This window comes from Haematobia irritans, chromosome 5, assembly GCF_050003625.1.
Source record: "Haematobia irritans isolate KBUSLIRL chromosome 5, ASM5000362v1, whole genome shotgun sequence".
Taxonomy (NCBI): domain Eukaryota; kingdom Metazoa; phylum Arthropoda; class Insecta; order Diptera; family Muscidae; genus Haematobia; species Haematobia irritans.
The window spans coordinates 80,810,504-80,836,551 of NC_134401.1; the positions used below are offsets into that span (position 1 = coordinate 80,810,504).

The window sequence follows — 26,048 nt, forward strand, 5'->3', positions numbered from 1 at the left end:
AATACATAAGAAAATAAATCGGTCCACCGGTTTTGATCACTCTATTCTTCTCGTTGTGAGGATGTTCTATCATCGAGACGAACACAAGATTGACTGTATTCAATATCATATCAAACGAAAATCTCATACTCACTTCAAATTTAATTCCAAGCCAGTGCTTTTCCCCGGAAAATTTTTTGTTTTTAAATGAAATTTAAATCTTTTTCAAATATCCTGAATTTGAAGTGTTAACAAGCTTTCTTATATATGTCATCGATTACTGGCATCTATTTGGTGCGTTTCATTTTGGTGTTGTTGAAGTAACTTGGTGAAATTGATGTTATAATGGTGAAATTTGGATTAAGGAATGCTTTATATTTTGCCTCTATTTAAGAATCGAACCTCCGCATAACGCACTTTTACTATGGTACCATCAACTAAGGCTATGGTCACACTAGGCAAATATTTACACCAAAATGAGTGTCTAAACATTTTTCCAGAACCATTTTCCAAATATCTGGATACGGGTTTTGGAAAATAATCCTACCATGATATTATATATCCAATATGAGCTAAAAATGTTTGCTGGTTTGGCTGTGGCCACGGATTCTTTTTTGGTTTCTGTCAAATATTTGCCCAGTGTGACCATAGCATAAGTAGTTTTTGTTTGTTTTGTCAATGCCATCCTGAATGAGTAAAATTAAAGTATAACCCGCTTTAAAGTTTGAACGGTTTTAATGTGTAAAATATAAAAAAAATAAAAATGTTTAAACTGGCTTAAAGTTCAGACCAAATTAAAGTTTGAACTGCTTCTGTTAACGACACCATTATTAAGTTTTCTAAATACTATAATTTTGGTTATATTTCAAATACAGGTGTCCTTTGTTTAGCCCCATCTACAAAATAGCCGCTTAGCGGGAAGGCCTTTTTTATTTACATAATTGACTAGTTACCCAAATTTAGATTATTGTTAATGGATGAAATGGAGTTTGTGTTGGTTGAGTTTCCTTACAATTCTCAGCTAGCGTGCAATTGCCATCATTTTGCGGGATGCGGAAGTACAAACACAAAGCAGGACTAACGCTCTTTCACAATGCAACCGAAAACATTAATTGGGTGTTTTTTTGTTTGTTTTTTTGTTTTTTTTTTGCAACGATACTAATGCAAAGGTTAGGATGCATGCTTTGCATAAAAGTGTTCGAACTCGGCTATTAAAATGAGGACCCTTGTCATTGACCTAATCGTAGAATCGGACAGCACTCTGGATAAGGAGAAGTTCACCACTTGTGGTACCACAATGAACTGAATGAGTGAGTCTTAAATAACGGGTAGCCACTATCACCACCTTAATGCACAGAAAAAAATTTCACGAAAATTTTTCCGATTAAAATCTTAATTGAGTTTTAAAAATATTCAATTAAAAATTTAATTGATTCAAAAAATTTTTTAATTTAAATAAAAATCAATCGGAAAAATTAATAGTATCAATTAATTTTTTAATTGGCTGCCAATTATTTTTTTTAATTGATTCTATCATTTCTGTGATTGAAGACATTTCAATTAAAAAAATAATTGGATCCATTATTTTCGTGATTGAATCAGAAAATATTTTTTTGTGTGTGGGATATTTCTGCGGAATTTGCTCCTATACAATTGCTCTTAAACCATTTGGTCAGATATTTGGAATTGTGTATTATCTGTGTATTTTCCCATTATTGTTACCATTTTATAATTCCTTGTTCTAGAGGAGATTATACGATTGCAAATATCAATATTTCAAAGCAAATACGATATAACTCGACTTTGGAGAGTGGCCCTATTCGAGTATCTTTGAATGTTTTGCAACCAAGTCGATACGTTCATTCAACGAGCCTTTGGAGAAATCATATTGTTATTTTGAGTGCGAGCTCGAATAAAGTTTTGTTGTTCAATTTCGCGAAAATAATTGGTGATTTATGAATATTGGTTATATTCAGAATATTAAGCTTAGTTTCATATTATTTTTTGTGATATGTTCACAATAACATGATTAGCTAAAATTTGACTAGAATTGTTTAAAAGACTAGTATATTTAAAACACTTTTCAATTTTATGTTTTTTAGGAAAATGACATTTTAAATAATATATATTTACATACAGAGGCCTACAAAAACAGACCAACTTTATACATTTGTTGGCATATATGTAAAAAAGTTAATATAGTTTAGATAATGCTTTTTTGAGAGTTTTCTCAGTATATTACTTTGGCTTTTTAATTTAGTTAAATGCCTTACATTACATTTTTTCTTTTTTTTTAGTTATTTTTCAAATATGTATTACTGAGAACGAAATACATACAAACCGGCATTAAGATAGAACGCAATTTACAGACGTTGGCAATCCCACTATATTTTACGATGCTTATTTAAATCTGTGGATGTGACGTTAAACTAAGCAAATACATGCTTTAAATTCCCGTTTCCTGGGCATGAATCATTTCATTGTGTATGATATACACACATTTCAATTGTTCTACTGATCTCAAAGCAACATTAATTCCTTGTCGAATAAAACTCATAAACAGTTTAGGGCAACAACAATTTGCTAACATAAATAAGATTTCTTTTTTTATATATTTCGCAAAGTACAAGACAAAATTCCTTATTTGCTCATATTCCTGTGACCCGTCCACCTTATCAAACTTTTAAGATAATTTATCTAAACTATATCATCATTTGTGTTTATTTTCAGATAACATCTAAATCAACATGGATTGTGGAACCACTCTGGTGAAATATGTGCTTTTTATATTCAATGCCATTGTGTCGGTAAGTTTCCCTGTTTAAAATATGCAGTTAATTTTTATACATACAATAAATAAAATACATGTATACATTATTCACTGATGCTATTGTTCATTTGTATATGACAAAATTGTATCTAGATGCAAAGTAGTGTGATTGTTTGGAGTACAACATCTTATAAAAATTGTGACTGCACAATTTTTTTTATCTGAATTTGTTGTAGTCTCTGCCACCGTTAATTGTTTTTCACGGGAAAATCGAAAGTCAATATCAACTAACCAATACAAAAACATCTAAACGTTTAAGATCTCAAACTACTACCATTGCATATTGGGAGCAATCGTATGTATTTTGTATATTTAACTTGTTTACAAAATACTTGGGGCGTTTGTATTAGTGCATCCAATGCCTGTATTAAGGTCTACTCACAAATCTGGTTTTCCACAAACAGGTGTGCAAAGTTCGTTGTTTAATATTTGCGTATATCTCACCTTTACTTTATGAATGAATTAGTATTGTCTATGTAACATAAAAACAATGTATGGTACAAACTTATTTTATTTTGCAAAAATTTGTAAATTACTTAAGTTGATGTTTGGGGTGAGCTTTACAGTGGCTTCCATTAAATATGGTTTTGCATTTCAAATAATCTGTAGCATCATTTTAAAACATTTATTTGGGGGAAGAAAAATCTCTAACTGTTTAGGAAGAGGGTCTTTTAAATCATAGCAGTAGTAAAAAAAAAATACCCTTTCAAAGTACAATTTATAGAATGTATTTTGATCAGTGGATTGTTCAGCGATAAAAAATCAAACATTCAAAGAAGCTCATTTCGCAACACTTTTCCCCATAAAAAGAATTCATGACAAATTACAACACTTTTCCCATAAAAAATTTATCCAATTAATAGAAATGTCTTCATGGAAACGTCGTCATGGAAAGTATAGTATTTAATTTGGCATGACAAATAATTGATTAAAAATTAAAATTAAAAATCACTGTTTCAATTAAAAATTTAATTGACGTTGATTGGAAAACTCAATTTAATTTTTATTTAAAAACGTAACTATTTTAATAACATTTCAGACTAGGTGCAAACCTCTTATATATATATATATTTCACTTTTGACTTTTCGAATTTTATTTACATGAAGTTAATTACACGGAAATCGTTTATTAGATCTCTATTCCAAAACTACCTCTTATAATTTGTTTAATCATAACTTTGTATATTACAACCCTATTCTCAACTGGCATAAAATTTCTCAACTGTGTATGTTATTTAAACAGTAAATTCTTTTGTGAATAATGCGCCAATACATGTATGCACATTTGTTTTTTGTTTTGCTTGTGAAACTTCTGACTAATCTAAAGCAGCTGCTTCTTTAAGTGGGGCTTTTGTTGAAATTTATTAATTATTGACAGTGTCTAGGTTATACAGTCGACTCCGCTTTAGCGCAATGCGCTTTACTGAAAAACCTCGGATAACTGAAATCGATCGCATTCCCCAGTTGTTTTTTCTGTCCATTTCATTTAAATTACTCCGCTTTAGTGAAACTCCGCTTAACTGAAAAAATCGGATTACTGAAAAGTTTTTTGTGTTCAAATGAGTTTCGTCACATTAGTATGACTTCGCTTTACTGAAAATGCCACATTCTCGCTATTGAGAGAGAGTACATTTTCTTCTCCGTATTGAGAACGCTTTATTTCAAGTGAAGATGGCACTTTCAAAACAGTTTAAATCACTCTAAATCACAAATAAATGAATTCCAATTTTCCTACACAAACCTGTGACGGAATCAAACACCTTGTTTTTATTATTTTATGTACATAGCATTGGTCATAAGTTCGGTTAACTGAAATTGAGTGGATTTTTTTCCAGTTATACGGAGTCCGCTTTACTGAAACTTTTTCAGTTATCCGAAGTTCGCATTACTGGAAGTTTTTTTCAGTTATCCGTAGTCCGCTTTAGCAAAAACTTCGGATAACTGAAATTAAATGGCTGCATTTTTAACGTTTCAGTAAAGCGGAGTCGACTGTATTGACAAGTACAAGTACATTATCTATTCATATGTATGTGTGTATGTCTCTGCACTTAAGAAACCATAATGTCTGTATATATTCAGGGCTATATCTTTCGTCAGTTTTATGAAAATCGAGTTCTTACTTTGTAATGCTTAGAAGCTTAACCTAAAATCGAAACAATTACCCAGAATTTTGTTTCGGTACAGGCATATTTTTAGTTGCCATAGATGTTTTGTTAAGGAAAAATATTTTTACTGTAATTGCCTATTGAGTAAGAAAAAAGTACGGAGAAATTATTTTCCAAACCTTAGTATGCAAGCTAAAGATTCATATACTACATAAAAATATACTATAAATTATACAATTTTAATAAGTTTGATCAATTCATGCATAAAATTGTGACCATATTTTTAAGTAATTACTCACATGCGTATTGGAGTAACTGCATCTCGTTTTTAACCTCTTATTAGCCTTATGATAATTGAATTTCTAATAGATTGTATATAATAAAGATGCTCTCAGTTCAGAAACTCATGAAAAGTCTTTAAAAACGGAGCAGCGGGCGTCTGCTTTACATTTTTTTAATTCTAAGTCTTAGTGAAGAACAGTTCGAACCAAAAATATTTTTTTTTGTCCTGGAATATTCTCAAAAACCACCGAATGCGGAAGGGAAATATTTTGTTTACTGTTGTGCGTTAATTTAAGAAAACTTCAGACTTATTCTTAATACATCGCTTTTATTGAGTCATATTAGTTCTTTGATTAACTTAGTGGTGCATCCAAACTAAAATGTGTTTAATTCTACTTTTGATGTTGGGCAAACCCTACAAAATCGACTAATCGAACTTTAACAAAAAATTGAAAAACCGAATTTAAATTGAAAAAGAAATGTGGTGTTGCTCTTTTTTCTGAAATTTCATAAAAAAAATGAATCTTTCGACTCTAAAAGCAACATTTTCAAATTTTTGATAGTCGGAAAATTTACTTTTGCAATAGTCGAAAGTACACACAAAAAAATTTTTTTTACGATTCAATCACGAAATTAATTGATCCAATTAATTTTTTGATTGAAATGTCTTCAATCACAGAAATGAAAGTATCAATTAAAAAATTAATTGATACTATTGTTTTGTGATTGATTTTTGTTTCATTTAAAAAATTTGTTGAATCAATTAAAATTTTAATTGAATATTTTTTAAAACTAAATTAAAATTTTAATTGGAAAAATTTTCGTGAAATTTTTTTGTGTGTAGTCTTATTCAAATTTTGAAAAAATTTAAAAGTCGACTTATTGATTCTTCTTACAATTGACAAACATTAAAATTCGATCGTTTCGACAAATCAATTGTGAAAAATCATCAAAATCAAGTAGTCGAAAAATATTATATCCGACTTAGTGTAGGCGGTAGGCGAAACATTTTTGCCGCGACGACAAATACAATAAGCTTGTCATCTTTTCTTGTTTCCGAGCTTTGTAGATGGTCAATTTAGCATGATTTTCCAATATTTAATAAAGGAGTTGAATAAAATCATGTAATATCATGTTTTTTGTTGAGTTATTTGAAAATAAAAGAATGTCCACGTGGCCAGGCAATAGTGGTGAGTTCAGAAAATTGATAAGCGATGACAACAATATTCCATTTTCCGCCAAGGAATTAGAATAGCTTTTAATTCGGCGACACGCCGCTAGCCGTCACGATATTCCGTCGCGGATTTTGGGATTTCCATAAGAAATGCACGTACACAAGTGTTCGCCTATCGCTATGGTTATATTTACACACTTTTGCACTCCTTAGGAATAAGAAAATCGAATTTTCGACTTGTTGTCAAAAAGTGGAATTTTTGTAATCAAATTTTGTATAACGACAATTCATCAAAAAGTCGAAAGTTGTAACACAAAAGTCGAAAGTATTTTTTTTTTGATTTTTGAAAAATCGTTTGGGGTTATTTGAACGATTATTTTCGTATCCCTAATATCTTTGAGGGAGGGACCATTGTGGGAAAGTTGTCATAAATTGGATAAATGCGCAATGTTAATTGTAAAACCTCCCATCCCTCAAGTGTCAATCATTTTCTTCTTAATCATCGGAAATTCCATCAAACATTTCATTGACATTCGCTTCAGTCAAATATCTATGGTGGATCTACCTGACGAATACAAATACTTTAAGCGTTTGTGAATTTTACATTAGCTCATATTTTTATTTTATTTGTTTAACACATTTTTATTTTGCGACAAAAAAAAAACATAAACAAATTCAAAAATGGGGACTATTACCTATTTAATTGTGTACGTCCGTGATGATTGTCAACGACTTGTGTGTAAAATATTGCAACAATATACCGCCCAGCCAGGTATTCCATAAACAAAACCATACGACTAACATATATCCAGCAATTGAACAATTTGAAATTTATTATAGTGTTATTTTTAGCATCTCATGGCAACAAATACAATTACAGGTGGTTTTTGTACCAAGGTGACGCGCGCTTTTTACGATTCACCCACAAATACGATGTGTAATATTTCATGTACAAAATGAAAATCATGCATGACTTTAAAATGTGAGAAATCCAGTAGTAAATGTGACGCCCTTACCCATGGCCAGGAATAGCTTCATGCATTTAGCACTTACACCAACTCACACCTGGTTTGGCTGGTGTGTTTGTATTGTTGTTTACAAACAGTTAATTTCATTCAATTCCGAAAATTAATACTGGGAATCATTAGCGCAATTTGCAAAAGGCAGACATGCACACATACCTCCGTATACCTTGTATAGTGTACGGTGTTTTTTTATATTCTCTTTTCTTGTATATATAGAAAATGTGTTGAGAGTAATAAAGAGCTATGACAAAAATAATATTATTCATTTTGTATGTTTGTCTAAGAACAGAAGCAGTTCAGATTAACGTCCATTAGATATTTATTGTTTGTCCAGATTATGATCTAAAATGAATAAGAGTCAACAGAATTGGTTGGAGTTGTAAGGGAGATTGAGCATGGTTGGATGCCAGACTGTGACTGTAGAGCGTGGTGTGACCAGTGTTGCGGGTTTCCCCCAAAATGTAGGGGGTTTTCCACGTTTAGTGGCATTTTTAGGGGTAACATTTATTTGGGGGAATTTTTAGCGGTAAAAATATCTTAGACCATATATAGTGGGACCATTCTCAGCTAAATTTGGAACAATTCTTGAATGAATTTGGAGAGATAAAAAGATGTGATAGTATGCTTTAGCATTATTTGCGCTACCCTTTTTAAATGAATCTGTTGAACGGACATTTTCAATGTTCGACATAGTTAAAAACAAATTAAGAAATCGTATATTAACTTCAACATCTGAAAGCACTTTAAGAGTTAAATATTCCTTAAATGATGGGTGTCATAATGTTACAAGTGAAATTATGTAATTATTTACATCAAAAGTTTGTACACAGCAACTGCAGAAAATTTAGAAATTTTTGACTCTTTTTGGCGAATAATGTATATAAAGGGTGATTCTTTTGAGGTTAGGATTTTCATGCATTAGTATTTGACAGATCACGTGGGATTTCAGACATGGTGTCAAAGTGAAAGATGCTCAGTATGCTTTGACATTTCATCATGAATAGCCGAACGATCTGCCACAACGTCGAATTTTCAGTGAATGGGCCCTAGAAAAGTTGGCAGAAAATCCGCTTTTTTATCGACAAATTTTGTTCAGCGATGAGGCTCATTTCTGGTTGAATGGCTACGTAAATAAGCAAAATTGCCGCATTTGGAGTGAAGAGCAACCAGAAGCCGTTCAAGAACTGCCCATGCATCCCGAAAAATGCACTGTTTGGTGTGGTTTGTACGCTGGTGGAATCATTGGACCGTATTTTTTCAAAGATGCTGTTGGACGCAACGTTACGGTGAATGGCGATCGCTATCGTTCGATGCTAACAAACTTTTTGTTGCCAAAAATGGAAGAACTGAACTTGGTTGACATGTGGTTTCAACAAGATGGCGCTACATGCCACACAGCTCGCGATTCTATGGCCATTTTGAGGGAAAACTTCGGAGAACAATTCATCTCAAGAAATGGACCGGTAAGTTGGCCACCAAGATCATGCGATTTGACGCCTTTAGACTATTTTTTGTGGGGCTACGTCAAGTCTAAAGTCTACAGAAATAAGCCAGCAACTATTCCAGCTTTGGAAGACAACATTTCCGAAGAAATTCGGGCTATTCCGGCCGAAATGCTCGAAAAAGTTGCCCAAAATTGGACTTTCCGAATGGACCACCTAAGACGCAGCCGCGGTCAACATTTAAATGAAATTATCTTCAAAAAGTAAATGTCATGGACCAATCTAACGTTTCAAATAAAGAACCGATGAGATTTTGCAAATTTTATGCGTTTTTTTTTAAAAAAAAGTTATCAAGCTCTTAGCAAATCACCCTTTATTTACTGAATTGACTTTATAGACTGACTTTTCACTTATACATTTTTAATAGATTTGATGTAAATAATGTATAAATTGAATTATTATGTTTTACCTGCTTTTTAAATTGATATGTATTATTAAATATTTTTAGATAGAATTTTTGTCACAAAATTTGGAAAACCATTTTGTACTTATTTACATTCCTAAAAATTTGTGAGGATTTTTGGAAAAATTAAAAAAAAAATCCGGGGTTTTCATGATATTTGGGGGTAAGGTTCAGAAATTACTTTTAACACTGATGGTGACTACGACAAGATACCAAGCACGGACTTATAAGGATTTCAGAAAAAGGAATGCGCCGAAGTAAAATGAGTATCTAAACTAGAGATACATGACAAAAATAAAAAATAGTTTTAGAACTCGCGGCAAGTCGAATGCGGGCGGAGAATATACGATTACACTTTTTCAACCAAACCAAACGCCGGTTGTTTATTTCTTTCCACTAAATCTTTTTCTGTGGTTTCTCACACACTGTGGCATACCATTTAGACATGGCATTACGAAAAAGGTTCCCTATGATGGTTCCCGATGTGTTACCTGGAACCTGTTTATCCGTTAATAGAGCAGAATGACATATTCGTATATTTTCTATCTCCAAGATTTGTTTGGTGATTTGTCAGATGCACCTTTTTATCAGTTTGCCCGCCTAATAAAAATTGTCGATGGCTTTCGATGTGTGTCTACAAATGCATGCGAATTTGTCTATTGTTATTTTCAAATAACTTAACAATATATACAGAACTATTCGTTTTGTTTTTGTGATGAATGTATGTAATATTGTCTAGAACACTTTTTAGACTGTTTTTAATAATGATTTTCAACAAAATTGGATTGTTTTCTTTTTTAAGCTTTTGTATTCGTTCGATGAAATCATTCAGATAATTTCGAAACTGTATGTTTTTTGCGTACGTATATTTCACAACCGGTTTTCTTGGCTGTCATTCAAAACCAGATTTTTGTTTTACTAACACCACTATATAACTGGGCTGGTGGCCATCGTTGTTGATAATGCTTTTTTTCGTTCGTTTGTTTATTTTGATAAAAAATTGTATTAAATTACAAAATACTTAACAGCAAGCTTTAGCTTCTGATTTAAGAACAATTTGTAGAATAAACCATTATGCATTTCGTTTTGAATTCAGGAACATTTTTCTTGGCAATGATTGAGTTTCTATTGAGTCAGCATAGTATGATCCACTGAGCAAAGAACATTGGCAACGTGCTTTGAACCTTTATGTCTAAGTAATCAGCATAATAATATTTTTGAATCATTTTAAATTGAAATTACAGGGTATTGCGGTTTCTCGGAATATCGATTTATTGCGTTGTTCATTTTGAAACGTTGATATGCAAAAAATTGGTAGACATATGAATCATCTTAGGATGAGAGTTTGCATCTATAGCACATTTCTGTTTTTTATAGAACAACAATTTTCAACTTTACTTCGTTACATGGCAAAGAAATTCACATTCTCTTGGGAGAAAAGATTTAACTATAAGTTCCTTATCTTAGTGAGAAATAAGTTTAGAGTAGAGGTTCGTTACATGCAATTGCAATTTCTCACCCTTTTGAAGAAATAAGATTTATAATTTCCTTATCTTAGCGCAATTACTATTTGTTTGGGAACAGAAATATTGTTTCCCGACTTGCAGTGATATGTATTCAATTATATACTTTGCACGAAAAAGTCTGTTATTAACTACTGATAAATATTTTTAATTTTTTATATAATGTAGAGGAAACAGCTATACTTTTTGAATAAAAAGTTTTTATTTTTCTTCCAACTACCAACCAAGTATATGGCCCTGGAAAATATTGTGTTGTAAAGGGTGATTTGTTAAGAGCTTGATAACTTTTTTTTAAAAAAAACGCATAAAATTTGCAAAATCTCATCGGTTCTTTATTTGAAACGTTAGATTGGTCCATGACATTTACTTTTTGAAGATAATTTCATTTAAATGTTGACCGCGGCTGCGTCTTAGGTGGTCCATTCGGAAAGTCCAATTTTGGGCAACTTTTTCGAGCATTTCGGCCGGAATAGCCCGAATTTCTTCGGAAATGTTGTCTTCCAAAGCTGGAATAGTTGCTGGCTTATTTCTGTAGACTTTAGACTTGACGTAGCCCCACAAAAAATAGTCTAAAGGCGTCAAATCGCATGATCTTGGTGGCCAACTTACCGGTCCATTTCTTGAGATGAATTGTTCTCCGAAGTTTTCCCTCAAAATGGCCATAGAATCGCGAGCTGTGTGGCATGTAGCGCCATCTTCTTGAAACCACATGTCAACCAAGTTCAGTTCTTCCATTTTTGGCAACAAAAAGTTTGTTAGCATCGAACGATAGCGATCGCCATTCACCGTAACGTTGCGTCCAACAGCATCTTTGAAAAAATACGGTCCAATGATTCCACCAGCGTACAAACCACACCAAACAGTGCATTTTTCGGGATGCATGGGCAGTTCTTGAACGGCTTCTGGTTGCTCTTCACTCCCAATGCGGCAATTTTGCTTATTTACGTAGCCATTCAACCAGAAATGAGCCTCATCGCTGAACAAAATTTGTCGATAAACACATTTCGAACCGAACACTGATTTTGGTAATAAAATTCAATGATTTGCAAGCGTTGCTCGTTAGTAAGTCTATTCATGATGAAATGTCAAAGCATACTGAGCATCTTTCTCTTTGACACCATGTCTGAAATCCCACGTGATCTGTCAAATACTAATGCATGAAAATCCTAACCTCAAAAGAATCACCCTTTATATCGCATATTGCATATGCTATATAATGAAAATAGCACAGTTGGATACAGAGTATAAAGAGGCTTAAATAAAACGAAATTTGTATTAAAACCTTTCCTTACTAAAAGTCATATAGATTTGATATTTAATAGGATTTGATATTTGTTTACAAAAAATACCAAATGGTGTAAGAATAATCAATAAATAAATAAAATAAAAGTAATATAAACTTATGCAGATTTTACACATTTTTTAATTGGACCAAAATTTAATCTCAAAGTGTCAGTCATATTTTAGTATTTGGTTCCAAATACTCCAAGAGAAAATCTACGAGATTTTCTGTAAATCATTTTGCATTTTTCGTCACTTTTCGTCTTTCTTCAGCATTTGACTGAATTATAATAATTATTCAACATAGATGCTTGGGCAATAAATGTCACAATTCTTATTCGATTTGCATTGAATTTAGTACGCAGAAATAATACTACATTTTTTCTATTAAAAAATGTGTTGAAAAAACTAATTCTATAAAAAAATTGATTGATGCAAATAAACATTTAACCAAATTGGGCAAATTTGATCAATTATACAAGTGATTGACAATTTTGACATATTCAATATAACGACGGCCAATTTTATTTTCGATCTAAAACATTTGTTGACGATTGCGATTGATCAATATAAATTATACTTATACAACCATTTAATTTATTAATTAGGTTGTTAGTTATAGTGGCAGCCCGATATTTCAGGTTCACTTAGACTATTCCGTTCGTTGTGATATCACAGTGGTGAACTTCTTTCTTATCACTGAGTGCTGCCCGATTCTATTTTTAGCTCATTGACAAGATACTTACTTTTTATATCCAAGTCGGTTCCACAGTGCGATAAAACCACTTAGGGAAGCTTTGAAACTTTCAGAAATGTCACCAGCATTACTGAAAGGGGATAATCCACCTCTGGAAAACTTGTTGGTGTTTGGTCGAAACTTGGGTTGAACTTGGGTTGGACATGCTAACCATTGAACTACGGTGGCTCCTATGTATTAAATAGAAATAAACTGAATAAAATTTTTGCTTCCCATTTTTGTTGACTATATAATTTTTAACGTTTTTAAATACAAAAAGACGAATGATGTCCAGGTTTAAAATAAATAATAAAACAAATTAAACAAATATCTAATTAAAATAAAAGCTGAAATGTCTAGTTATTTAATTTTTTAATAAATTCTGCAAAAATGTTATTTTTACTAAAAATCAAGATTGTGTTAGCAATGTTAATCATTTTTGGTAATAGGTAAAAAATAACTTTTCGACAGATTAAAACTTCATTTGTTTATTATATATTTATTTTCATAAAAAATTATTTTTTTTTTAATTGGTTCAATTAAATAATTGATTGATTTTTGTTGCAAACCTATTAAGAATTTAAATGACTCCATTGAATTGTTAACTGAAGTTCACGTCAAAAATGAATCAAGTCTTAATAGAAAAAAGGAAATCATCATATTTTCTTGATTCTTAATCGATAATTTTCAGATTTTTTCCACAAGTTAATTCATTGTGAAACTTGGTCGACAGGCAAAATATAATCGATATAGGTTCAGATGTTCTCATTAGAAGTGTGCACGTGGGTAATATTTTACTCACGCTCACGCATACTCACGACGTAAAAATCTTACTCACGCACGATATTGTTTGGTAGGACTCACTCTCACGCACACTCACGAAAAGAAAATTTGTACTCACGCACCAAAATGTCGTGACTCACGAAAAATTTTATGAGTAATTTACCTTAGGGAAAACATGAGCATGATTAAAATCGAGAGCGTTAATAAACTCTTAACATCCCAGGTGTCAATAAAATTGTAAATGAATTCAACTATTAAGCGTTTTATGTCCGTGGGCGGGATTATTTTCGTGAGCGTGTTTTTCCGAAATTCGTTACTCACGCACACTCACGAAGAAATTAGGTTCGTGACTCACGCTCACGCACGACATTTGGTTTGTTAATCACGCACACTCTTGCCGTTGCCATCAGCGTGACTCACGCGTGAGACACGAAAAATTTCTGGTGAAATTTTAGGTTATTTAAAATATTTCAGAGTGGTTCCGTTCAAACGCAAGCTAAGGTTTTTTTCTTAGATATTTGCTTTACTGGAATTTTTTTTTGGATAATATATTTTAAGGAATCCTGGAAGTGGGGGAAAATGGGGGTAAACAAAATTCTCTTCCTCTCAGTTCATTTCCCTCCCACATATCTCTAATGGACATTTATATACTGCGTAGTAGTGAATTTTCGTGAAACGCAAAAAGTGTCTGCAACATTTTCCCCCAAAAGAAGATTCACATCATCGGATCTCCTCTTCGGTTTCATTGTGAATGGGTGTAGAAGTTTTGCCATCAATGAAAGTAATGCGTAGAAAGTGAAATTCCTCCTTCAGTTGCAAAGTGTACACACCAAATTATTATGGCGAGCGATTACGACCAAGGACGCCACCATGGGGTGAATGATATATAAAGGGGATTATAAAAGCATCCAAGCAAATTCTATATTAAATTTCAATGCAATTCCACAACTATTGTTGTGCTCACATACAAGCTTTGTACATATGTTTGTTGCTTCTATGCTGTGTTTTTGCTACTTGTTCTAAATACAAAACAGAGTGGATAAAATCTCAGCCTTATAAAGGGTGATTCTTTTGAGGTTAGGATTTTCATGCATTAGTATTTGACAGATCACGTGGGATTTCAGACATGGTGTCAAAGAGAAAGATGCTCAGTATGCTTTGACATTTCATCATGAATAGACTTACTAACGAGCAACGCTTGCAAATCATTGAATTTTATTACCAAAATCAGTGGCAGAAAATCCGCTTTTTTATCGACAAATTTTGTTCAGCGATGAGGCTCATTTCTGGTTGAATGGCTACGTAAATAAGCAAAATTGCCGCATTGGGAGTGAAGAGCAACCAGAAGCCGTTCAAGAACTGCCCATGCATCCCGAAAAATGCACTGTTTGGTGTGGTTTGTACGCTGGTGGAATCATTGGACCGTATTTTTTCAAGGATGCTGTTGGACGCAACGTTACGGTGAATGGCGATCGCTATCGTTCGATGCTAACAAACTTTTTGTTGCCAAAAATGGAAGAACTGAACTTGGTTGACATGTGGTTTCAACAAGATGGCGCTACATGCCACACAGCTCGCGATTCTATGGCCATTTTGAGGGAAAACTTCGGAGAACAATTCATCTCAAGAAATGGACCGGTAAGTTGGCCACCAAGATCATGCGATTTGACGCCTTTAGACTATTTTTTGTGGGGCTACGTCAAGTCTAAAGTCTACAGAAATAAGCCAGCAACTATTCCAGCTTTGGAAGACAACATTTCCGAAGAAATTCGGGCTATTCCGGCCGAAATGCTCGAAAAAGTTGCCCAAAATTGGACTTTCCGAATGGACCACCTAAGACGCAGCCGCGGTCAACATTTAAATGAAATTATCTTCAAAAAGTAAATGTCATGGACCAATCTAACGTTTCAAATAAAGAACCGATGAGATTTTGCAAATTTTATGCGTTTTTTTTAAAAAAAAAGTTATCAAGCTCTTAACAAATCACCCTTTACATAAATCTGGGGCAATGCGAAATCTCTTGATGTTGGCATATACCACCGAATGCCACACCGAGAAAGAGTTATGTTCACACAGAGATGATAAAACGAAATACTGGTTTTCATTTTGATGCTGTACTTGTTGGCGCGTTAACACTATGCAGTGGCCAGTATCCACAGGCGAGGGAACAATCTGCAAATCAGTTGACTGACAACTCAACGTTATTGAAAGTCTGTTGTTTTGAGTGGGTATGAAATTTAACCCCCTGTAATATCCAAAAGCAACAATAAAAGGGAAGACAATGAAAGCCGTAAAGGCAAAAACACACGAACGATACAAACGATACACGCACAAACCCAGACAACATATCAGCATTTTTAAACATGTTTTTGTTTTATTTGTGTGTGTGCGTGTGTGCGTGCTTTTGTTTTACTTAAAACCATGACGTAAGCATTGGTATTTTCTGAAGTCTCTTTCGGGGTTTTTCTGAAGTCTCTTTCACGGATGAACCTCTGAGGAGTTATTTTGTTCTTTTCGTAAATTGATAATCTAATGGCAAATAGTATGAAATGTACGTCATAATGGTCACAGTAACATGGGATAACTAAAGCATGAGATCAGAGTATGGAGTCTATATGGCGCGATGACAAATTTGGGGTTGAATTTTGATTGAATAGTTAAATTTTCATGTTTTTTTATAATTAAAGTTTAATTTAGCGTTGAAGAAAACTATAACAAGCTCTCAGCATGACGGGAGAACCAATACAACATAACATTTGGCGTTAGTACACACAAAAAAATTCCACGAAAATTTTTCCAATTAAAATTTAAATTGAGTTTTAAAAAATATTCAATTAAAAATTTAATTGATTCAACAATTTTTTTAATTGAAACAAAATTCAATCACAAAAATAATAGTATCAATTAATTTTTTAATTGGATCAATTAACTTTTTAATTGACCTTCATTTAATTTTTTAATTGATACTATCATTTCTGTGATTGAAGACATTTCAATTAAAAATTAATTGGATCAATTAATTTCGTGATTGAATCAAAAAAAAGAATTTTTTTGTGTGTACTTGGTAGCTTGAGAATATCACAATCTCATTGCCGTCTTTTTATTTATTGTTTCTTTCCTTTTAGAAGTAAAATCGTTTGGATTAAACGATTTGCAATCGAAATATCTTTAAAACATGCATATAAATATCGAAATTCGACTTTTTAACACCTTGTCCAAAAAAATCGACAAAGTTAATACCGTCTTTTATGCCCTTTACCACACACACAAAAATTTTTTTTCCGATTCAATAACGAAATTAATTGATCCAATTAATTTTTTAATTGAAATGTCTTCAAGCACAGAAATGATAATATCAATTAAAAAAATAATTGACAATCAATTAAGAAATTAATTGATCCAATTAAAAAATTAATTTAAACTATTAATTTGTGTGATTGATTTTTGTTTCAATTAAAAAATTTGTTGAATCAATTAAATTTTTAATTGAATATTTCTTAAAACTCAATTAAGATTTTAATTGGAAAAATTTTCGTGATTTTTTTTTCTGTGCAGGATATAAGTTTCTTATTCCTTTCCTCAGATGCCTATTCCTGACCATATCGAGCACCGAGAATTTCTGAGATAATCTAGCTTATGCTGATCTATCATTTGTTGTAATCGCGCTACACAGAAAAGAAAGTAAACTGTTTTATAGCAAGAACGAACTAACTCGTGCGAAAATTGAACTAAATTATACTCCACAATTTGAGATTTCCTCAGCGTTGTTAAAACCAGGAAAATGTAATGCCCTGTTGTACTTTTTAACTGCATTTCACGAATTAACACCCTCTCATAGAAGAAAAATAAACTAAAAGTTAAGATGAAAATCATTGGCGCCAAATCATGATCATTATCATACAGTAGTTCATTCTTACTATTTCATATTGAACTTATGTGTACGGCCATTGAACTTTATATCCACATTTAGTTCATAAAATGTTTGAGACATATTAAAAACAGTAAGATTTCATTAAATTAACATTAAAATAAATAAATAAAATTTAGCTACCAAAAAATATTTTTTGCAATTAAATTTAGCGTTAGTTTAACTACGGATTTTTTCTGTGTAGTGCCACTTTAGCCGCTTTTCCATTACTGTCGGACGCTGAGAAGGAAACTGGTCAACAATTCTGATCCAGCAAAAAACAGTTAAAATAAACGATGAAACCAGGATATGCTGGTTTAATCTCCTCTTCCAGCTTATGAAGTAAAAACTGGATTCGATATTTGTCAATAAAAGGCATATCTATCTTTTAAATATTAAAACAAATTCACAAATTGGATTATATCAAATATTAAAAAACATATTTTTCTTAAAAAAAATCTTTATATTCATAAAGCGAGACTGAAGTATTTGACTAGGTTAGGTTAGGTGGCAGCCTGATGTATCAGGCTCACTTAGACTATTCAGTCCATTGGGATACCACATTGGTGAACTCCCATTACCGCTGAAAAATGTTTGGTGTTCGGTCGAAGCAGGAATCCAACCCACGACCTTGTGTATGTACGGCGGACATGCTAACCATTGCACCACAGTGGCTTACACAGAAAAAATATAACCCCAATGTTTTCAATTAACAATTTAATTGAAGTTGAAAACGCAACCAATTAAAAAATTAACTGACGATTTTTAATAAATTTAAATTAAGAAAATTATTTAAAACTTGTTTGCATTACTTAGTTAAAATATCACAATAAATAGTCTAGTCTAAGTGAGCCTGAATCAAATCGGGCTGCCACTTTAACCTAACTTCAACCTAGTTAAAATATTAATTAATTATCCCAATTAACATTTTAATTATATACAAAAATATTTCCAATTAAATATATAATTGAAAATTTTGTTCGGAAAACGTTATTCATTGGTTTAGTAAATACTGACTGAAAACTAAAGAAAACTCCAACTATAACCGTATTAGGAAACTGTTATAAAATTACAAGATAATTATATCATTTAAAGGAAACAATAATTATAAATAAATACATGATAATACAATAAATAATTGGTTGCCCAAAATAATTGATTTCTTGGACCAAAATCAAATAAATTTTCAATTGAACCAATTAAAGTGTCGATGAAATCATTTAAATTTTTTTAATCAAGTTTATATTTTATTTCTAATTAATTCTGTGATTGATACTATCATTTTCGTGATTGAAGAAGTTTCAATTGATCAATTAATAGAATCCGAAAGACATTTTTCTGTGTATGCGTCGTTAAAAAACGAACTTCTTTTGTTTCAAAGGAAATTCAATAAAAAAAACATCAAAAATTTGAAGCTTTCGTTTTGGCTACCAGTGAATGATGTACATATCATCTTAAAGTATATAAGTGATGTCAGACATTGACGCCAAAAATAAGCGTGTATTTGAACAATAAACAAGTGTTTTTTTATCCATTATGCTATGCGTTGTCTTACCAAACAATCGCAACATTTCTCAATTTGGCCATATACACACGTACGGACTTTCCCCATACGCCTCTACTTCTATACCGATCATAAACCTATTCGTACCATAAGTAGCATATACACTGCAATGTGCTTTTTGTCTAACAAAATAAATTCTATTCATGGGGTGGTGGGTGATGGCTGTTTTCTCTAAGCAACATGTCCTAAAAAAAGTCAACAGCACAACTCTTTGCATTCCCTTGGCTCATAATGACCAATGTATTTTAGTGAAATACCATAGGGAAGTTTACATTCCCATTCCACAAATTACAATCGTAATTCATAGTCATTTGTACCAGGAGCACAATGGTGAAATGTAGTTGCCACGCCAGTATTATAATGGGGCAAAATGACCCTCATAATCTGGACTATATTTTTTCTTTTCTTTATGAATAATACAGGTGCAATTCAAACATTTTATTTTTAATTAAGAAAAACAGGCAACGTGACAAAATTAGCAATTTGTAATTACTGATGACACATCTCACAGGACTACAATACATTTCATGGTACCTAGGATAATTAAAATGTCACCATCAAACCCACATTTTGTACTTTCTAATTCTTTGTATTAACAACAGATCATGCAATGTAAAATTGCGAAATTAATAAAAATAATAGATTCCTTCGAAGGCTATACCAGAAAAAAATCTGAAACTGTTTTTCTGCTTCAATGGCCAAATTAAATGATACAATTAATTTTTTAATTGAAATTGTTTCACGAAAATGATAGTATCAATAGCAGAGTTAATTGAATATTACAGATATATTTGATCAGTTTCAATTAATTATTGAATTGGCCCAATTAAAAATTTACATTTTTTATGAATTTTCCTGTTAGGTTAGGTTATGGAGGATGAGACCAGCCCGTAACAAAAAGGGCTGGCTCCCTCTTAGACCATGTTGATCCATTGTGTTTCCTCATTGTTGTTCTTCTTCGTCCTCCTCAATCATTTGAGTTTGCAGGCGAGTTCTAAAGAAAGTTTTCCTAGGTTTTCCATCCCGAGGCCTTTATGAAGGCAAGTATATCTTTCATGTTGCAGTTCCGTACGACCGTTATATCCTGAAAGAAAAAAGAGCCCAGTATCTAGTTTCTTCTAAAGCATAATGCTGGACAATGGCACAGAAAATTGTAGGAGTCTTCTGTTGCCTCTGGGTCCAGACACCATCTACAAATACCATCAGTCATTAAGCCAATCCTTACCATGTGTTTTCCAAGGGTGTTGTGTCCTGTTATGATGCCTATCAATGCTCTCAGATCATCTCTGCTGGTTGCCAGATCAGATCATCTCTGCTGGTCCGTAACGATGTTGTTCGTCCCGCATGCACCTTCTTTAGCCAACACATCCGCCTCCTCATTTCCCCTTATTCCATAATGATGTTCAGTGAGAACTCTAAGCTCTCTACGACAACGGCTGACTACCTTCGACGTTATGTTCGGGTTTCCTAAGGCCTTAATTGCTGCATCAACAGTAGTTCTGCAGCCTTCGCAATGGCAAACACCTCTGCCTGAAGGATGCTGCATCCGTCATCCATCTTGTATGAATCGCTGATACCCAGCTCTTCGCAGTAGATACCACTGCCCGTGCCCTCATCCATCTTCGAGCCGTCCGTATATATATTCAGGTCTCCAAAGTGTATGCGTCCCTCTCTCCACTCCTCTTTACTTGGTATAATCGATCTCAGCTGTCCCTCATGTACATGCTGAGTCGCCATAAAGTCCGTCCTAATATCTCGCCCAATTGAAGCAACGAGTTCCATGTGTCTGCTTACCGCGTTTCCGAGCGAGTCTAGGCTCTTCAGCCTCATGAGTATAATCTCCGCTGTTCTTCTGATATGCAGATCCTGTGGGGTGACTCCCATCAGTACCTCTAGTGCTGCTGTGGCCGTTATCCTCATTGCGCCAGTCATGTAAATAATGGCCGTCCTGTTTATCCTGTTGAACGTATATGATTCTGATGGTTCGTAATCGTCCACCAGGCATGGCATCCGTAGGTGGCTACAGGTCTCACAACTGCCGTGGACAGCCAGTGAAAGAGGGAGAGTTTCATTCCCCAACGTCCCCCAACCAGCCTTTGACACGCATAAAGTGCCGCGTAGGTCTTCTTTAGTTTAACTGCCGTGTTCTCCGGCCAGTTTAGTCTGGAATCCAGGACAACTCCTAGGTACTTAGCCGATTTCGAAAGACTCATCTCGTCCCTTGAAATTGTGGACCCTTATACCCGGTCATTTTTCTCCCCCTAGTGAAGAGCACTAGCTCCGTTTTCCTTGGGTTAACGCCCAAACCGCACCGCATTGCCCTGTCGGATAAAATTTGCAGGGCCTCACTCATTATATCCGAGATCGTGTCCAGAAATTTGCCCGATGCCATTATGACAATATTATCCGCATACGCCACTATCTTTATCCCTTTGTTGTGCAGAACAGTGAGGATCTCATCTACTACTAGTAGCCAGAGTAAAGGCGATATCACTCCTCCCTGAGGTAGTCCCCTAGTCGTAGTCGCGTTTCTTGTACCATTCGCCAATTCCGCTTCTATATTCCTGTGTAATAACATTCACTTTAGGGTTTTAGTGGATTTTTCTTTGGAAACTAATTAATTCCGAACAAAATTTTCAATTTTGTTTTTTATTTGGTAATATTTTTAATTTAATTAAAATGGCAATTGATTAACAAATTAATCGATGTCATCGGCGGTTGCAATTGATTTTTTAGTTGGTTCAATAAATTTTTTTATTGATTTTGTTCGAAAAACACAATTACTTTTTTAATTGAGGCTAATTATTTTTTTTTTATTTATTTATACTTATAATGAAAAAATGTTATTGTTTTTTTGATAACACTTTATACTTTTTGAATTTGCCGATTATAATTATGAATCAAAAATGAAAAAATAGTGACACTACTTATTTCTGAACAAAATTCAATAGTATTTTTATTATTATATTAATTAAAAATGTAAAATTTTTCAATCATATCATTAACTGATTTTATTTTTTAATTTTATGGAAAAGTTAATTGTATCAGGTAATTTTTTAATTGATTATCTTTTCAACTTCAATCAAGTTTTTAATTGAAAATATTTTGGTGATATTTTTTCTGTGTGTAAGTGACCCAACCACAATATCGAGTTTAAATCAATAAGAAATCCGAAAAGGTTTTTCACACAATACAATTTTTTTAAGAGGATTTTTTCTATTTGGGTATTTAAATGTTCATTGAATATTGTGGTTTAGAAAAAAAGTTTCTAATAATATTACGAGTCTAGACAAAAACATATATAGAGCGTATACACATACATAGATATTTTCTCCAGAAGCTGTTACTCACCACATACATTTGAGATAAAATACTAAAGCAAATAATTGAATCACCTCACCGGAAGTCAAAGATGATAACAACACCAACAATTCCACCAAACCAGTTCTACATTCTTTCATAATAAACAACGGAGCAATTCAGGGGAGTGTTGTTAAATCCTTAAAATATAAATAATCTTTCATATTATTATCAAGTTTACCATGTATCGTTTTCATTATTAATATTATGCAATTGTGGAGACATCACAAACAATTGCTAAACTTCGCCGAAAAATATTATAGCTTTATGTAAAATTTAAATAAAAGTTCAAAGATTGTTTCATCTTCAGAACCATCTCCCGGAAAAGTTTATACCCTTTTGTTGTAAATCTTTTTATCCAAAAATGTTTATGCTATGGAATTATTTAGTGAATTTCTTGGACGGATATCAATGAATAAAATAATTCATTTGATAAGAGTGGACTGTGAACCGCGTACAATAAAAAAATAAAATGCATCCATTGACAACAGCAGATAGAATTCATTTGCAGCTGTAATTGACTCGCGAGAGAGATTCATCCTCCATGCAATATATGATAATGGAAAATATTGTATGCATCAATTTAAAGCGAAGAATCTTAACGACTCTTATATTGTTAAATTTCTGCATCCAGCAATGTCATAAATCTATTTTAATATGATAAGAATAAGTTCATTGGGAAGGTCACACAGAATTGCCATCTGAAGGTTTTGACATGGTAATGCCTCAGAAAGTGAAAAATCATCCAATTTCATTTATCGTTGGGAAAATTAAAAAGAAAATTTGAGGACAATATACTATACAAATGTCACGTCTCTTAACTTATTTGTCCAGTCCAGAATGAAATTGTTTTTTTTTTCAATTTATTAAAATTGATATACACATCACAAATCCTGTTGACGATTAAAACATCACACAAACAAAAAAAATCTGATTCAATCACGAAATTAGTTGATCCAATTAATTTTTAATTGAAATGTCTTCAATCACAGAAATGATAGTATTAATTAAAAAATTAATTGAAGGTCAATCAAAAAGTTAATTGATCCAATTAAAAAATTAATTGATACTATTATTTTTGTGATTGATTTTTGTTTCAATTAAAAAATTTGTTGAATCAATTAAATTTTTAATTGAATATTTTTTAAAACTCAATTAAAATTTTAATTGGAAAAATTTTCGTGAAATTTTTTTGTGTGATTAATTGATACAATTGTAAATGTAATTGATTGATTTATTTAATTACATGATTGGGCTTAATTTTGATTAAGAAATTAACTCAATAAATTTTTTAATTAAAATTTTTGATTTATTTTGTTTGTTATTGTTGGTTTCTTCTTCAATCATTTTTGTTGTTTTGATTTCAACTTAAAACCATAAACTATAAGAGTAGCTTAACCAACAGAGAAAAGTATGATTGCCACTTTTGGAAGTGTTTTTAAAGTTGTGCCTTTCGAACAACTTCCAAGTTTTTTTTTTGCTGGGATGTTATTGATAAAAATATTGTTTGAATAAAGAAAATGGTCGCCATGTTTATGGTACTCGTACAATTTGTTCTCTCAATTAAAAGAACATGACTACAATTTAAAATGTTACGATATACAAGAAAATAGTTTGGTCCCAATTAAACATGGTGAAAAAACCCCTTTCTCATCGGCGAAAAAAGACGCTAAGTGAGCAATAAACAGCAAAGGAACGAATTTTATAAAATTTATTATTTTTTTTCAAACTAATTCCTTGTTTATTTGTATTTGTACTGCTTTCGTATACAGCCTAAATATTAGAGTAATGCATCAAGGAAATATACCTATCTCATAACAAATTCATCACCAAGAACCCTAGAGCTTTTATCTACTTTCTATTTATATACTGATTTCATTTCTCCGAATATTTGCTGGGAAAAAAATTCTAAATGAGTTCAATAAAACTCTACAATAGTTTATAGCTGTCATAACTGTAAACTAACAAATCGATTGGTCGCCTCGGCTTTCTCCAATGACAGCAACTTTTATTGCTAAGAATATCGTAGTAGCTCTGACGAAACAATTATCCTGTTGATTTGTTAGACTTTGTGATAAAACCATGCTCGTTTTATTTGTAGCCTTTCAAATTGCGTGCTTTATATAGTTCATGCTAAGGGTCATGGGGTCACCACCCCTCTATGTCAATAATGGATAAACCTGTAGTAATATTCCTACTCAAGTGACCGGAAATATTTGTATATCCTCGAAATGATGGTTAGTGAAGTAAGTATGCGGAATGAATTTTGTATCGATTATAGCCAAATGGAATAGATATCGATGTCGTATCTGTTTCACAAGTTAACGCTGGGGATATAAACAGCGTTGCCAGAATTACTTCACCAAAAACCGCTTGACTCTTCCCCAAATAAAACCTAAAAAAGCTAGATAGTTTTTATATTAAAAGTCACGGCAGGAATTATTGTTAATGTTTGGAATGAGCTTTCAAATATTTGGAAACCCCTAATATTAGGAAATGTTCTCATTGTATATTTCAGGCCCATTCATTAAAACCGATACAAATGCCCTTAAGTCCATGGAGCATTTATTGACGTTAGAGGCCTAGCAGTATTTTTAGTAGAAACAGCATAAAGAAAACCGCTGAAAAAGGAAAAGCAGTCACTGCTTGCTGAAATGGCAAACATTGTATGCTATTTTTAAGCTCCATTACACTAAAACAAGATTGAAACAAAAAATTAAGTAAAAACAATTTATTAAGAATATGCTCTGTAATCTGAATATTTATTTAAAAAAATCTATATATATATATATATATATATATATATATATATATATATATATATATATATATATATATATATATATATATATATATATATATATATATATATATATATATATATATATATATATATATATATATATATATATATATATATATATATATATATATATATATATATATATAGATTTTTTTAAATAAATATTCATATATAAAATTCAATCTATGTTTGTTTATTTGTTTGTATGTTCCGAGTTGGCTCCGAAACGGCTGAACCGATTTACTTGAAACTTTCAAAGATCGTAGGGGGCGTCCATGTGGTGAAAATAGGGTACCTCATTTTTTGACACCTGGTCGCGGAGCGGGACCTCCCCTTTGTCGGACTTTTTGAAAATTGGACCAAAGTTGATGAATTTGCTTGAAATTTTCATTGAAGGTTGGGGTTGGCATCCACACAAAGATCCGCTACTTTATATTTCGATATTTTGTGGCGGAGGGGGACCTCCCCCTTGTTCGACTGTTTTTTAAGTACAGTGAAAAAACTAAAATTCTCTAAATTATCTGAGATTTACAGAGAACATGCAGTGATGGAATTAATATGGGGTACTTGATGATTTCATATATGGACGGGGAGGAGACCTCCCCCTTGCCCTACTTTTTGAAACTTGGAAAAAAATTATGCGACTTGCTTGAAATTTTCATTGAATGTTGGGGTTGGCATCTAGACAAAAATCCGCTACATTATTTTTCGATATTTGGTCGGGGAGGGGGACAACCCCTTTGTCCGACTTTTTTTAAGGTACAGTGAAAACAAAACTAAACTCCCCCGAC

The 26,048-nt window shown here is 32.4% G+C and overlaps 1 protein-coding gene across 1 annotated transcript in view; it reads left to right on the top strand.

Moving 5' to 3' along the window:
* The window catches only part of Tsp42Ee (Tetraspanin 42Ee), a 35,143-nt gene that overhangs the window by 1,410 nt on the left and 7,685 nt on the right, over positions 1-26,048 (top strand). Inside the window, exon 2 of the mRNA XM_075309100.1 lies at positions 2,710-2,786. Coding sequence (XP_075165215.1) covers positions 2,727-2,786 — 60 coding nt within the window. The 5' untranslated portion in view covers positions 2,710-2,726. The remainder of the gene's footprint in view (positions 1-2,709; positions 2,787-26,048) is intronic.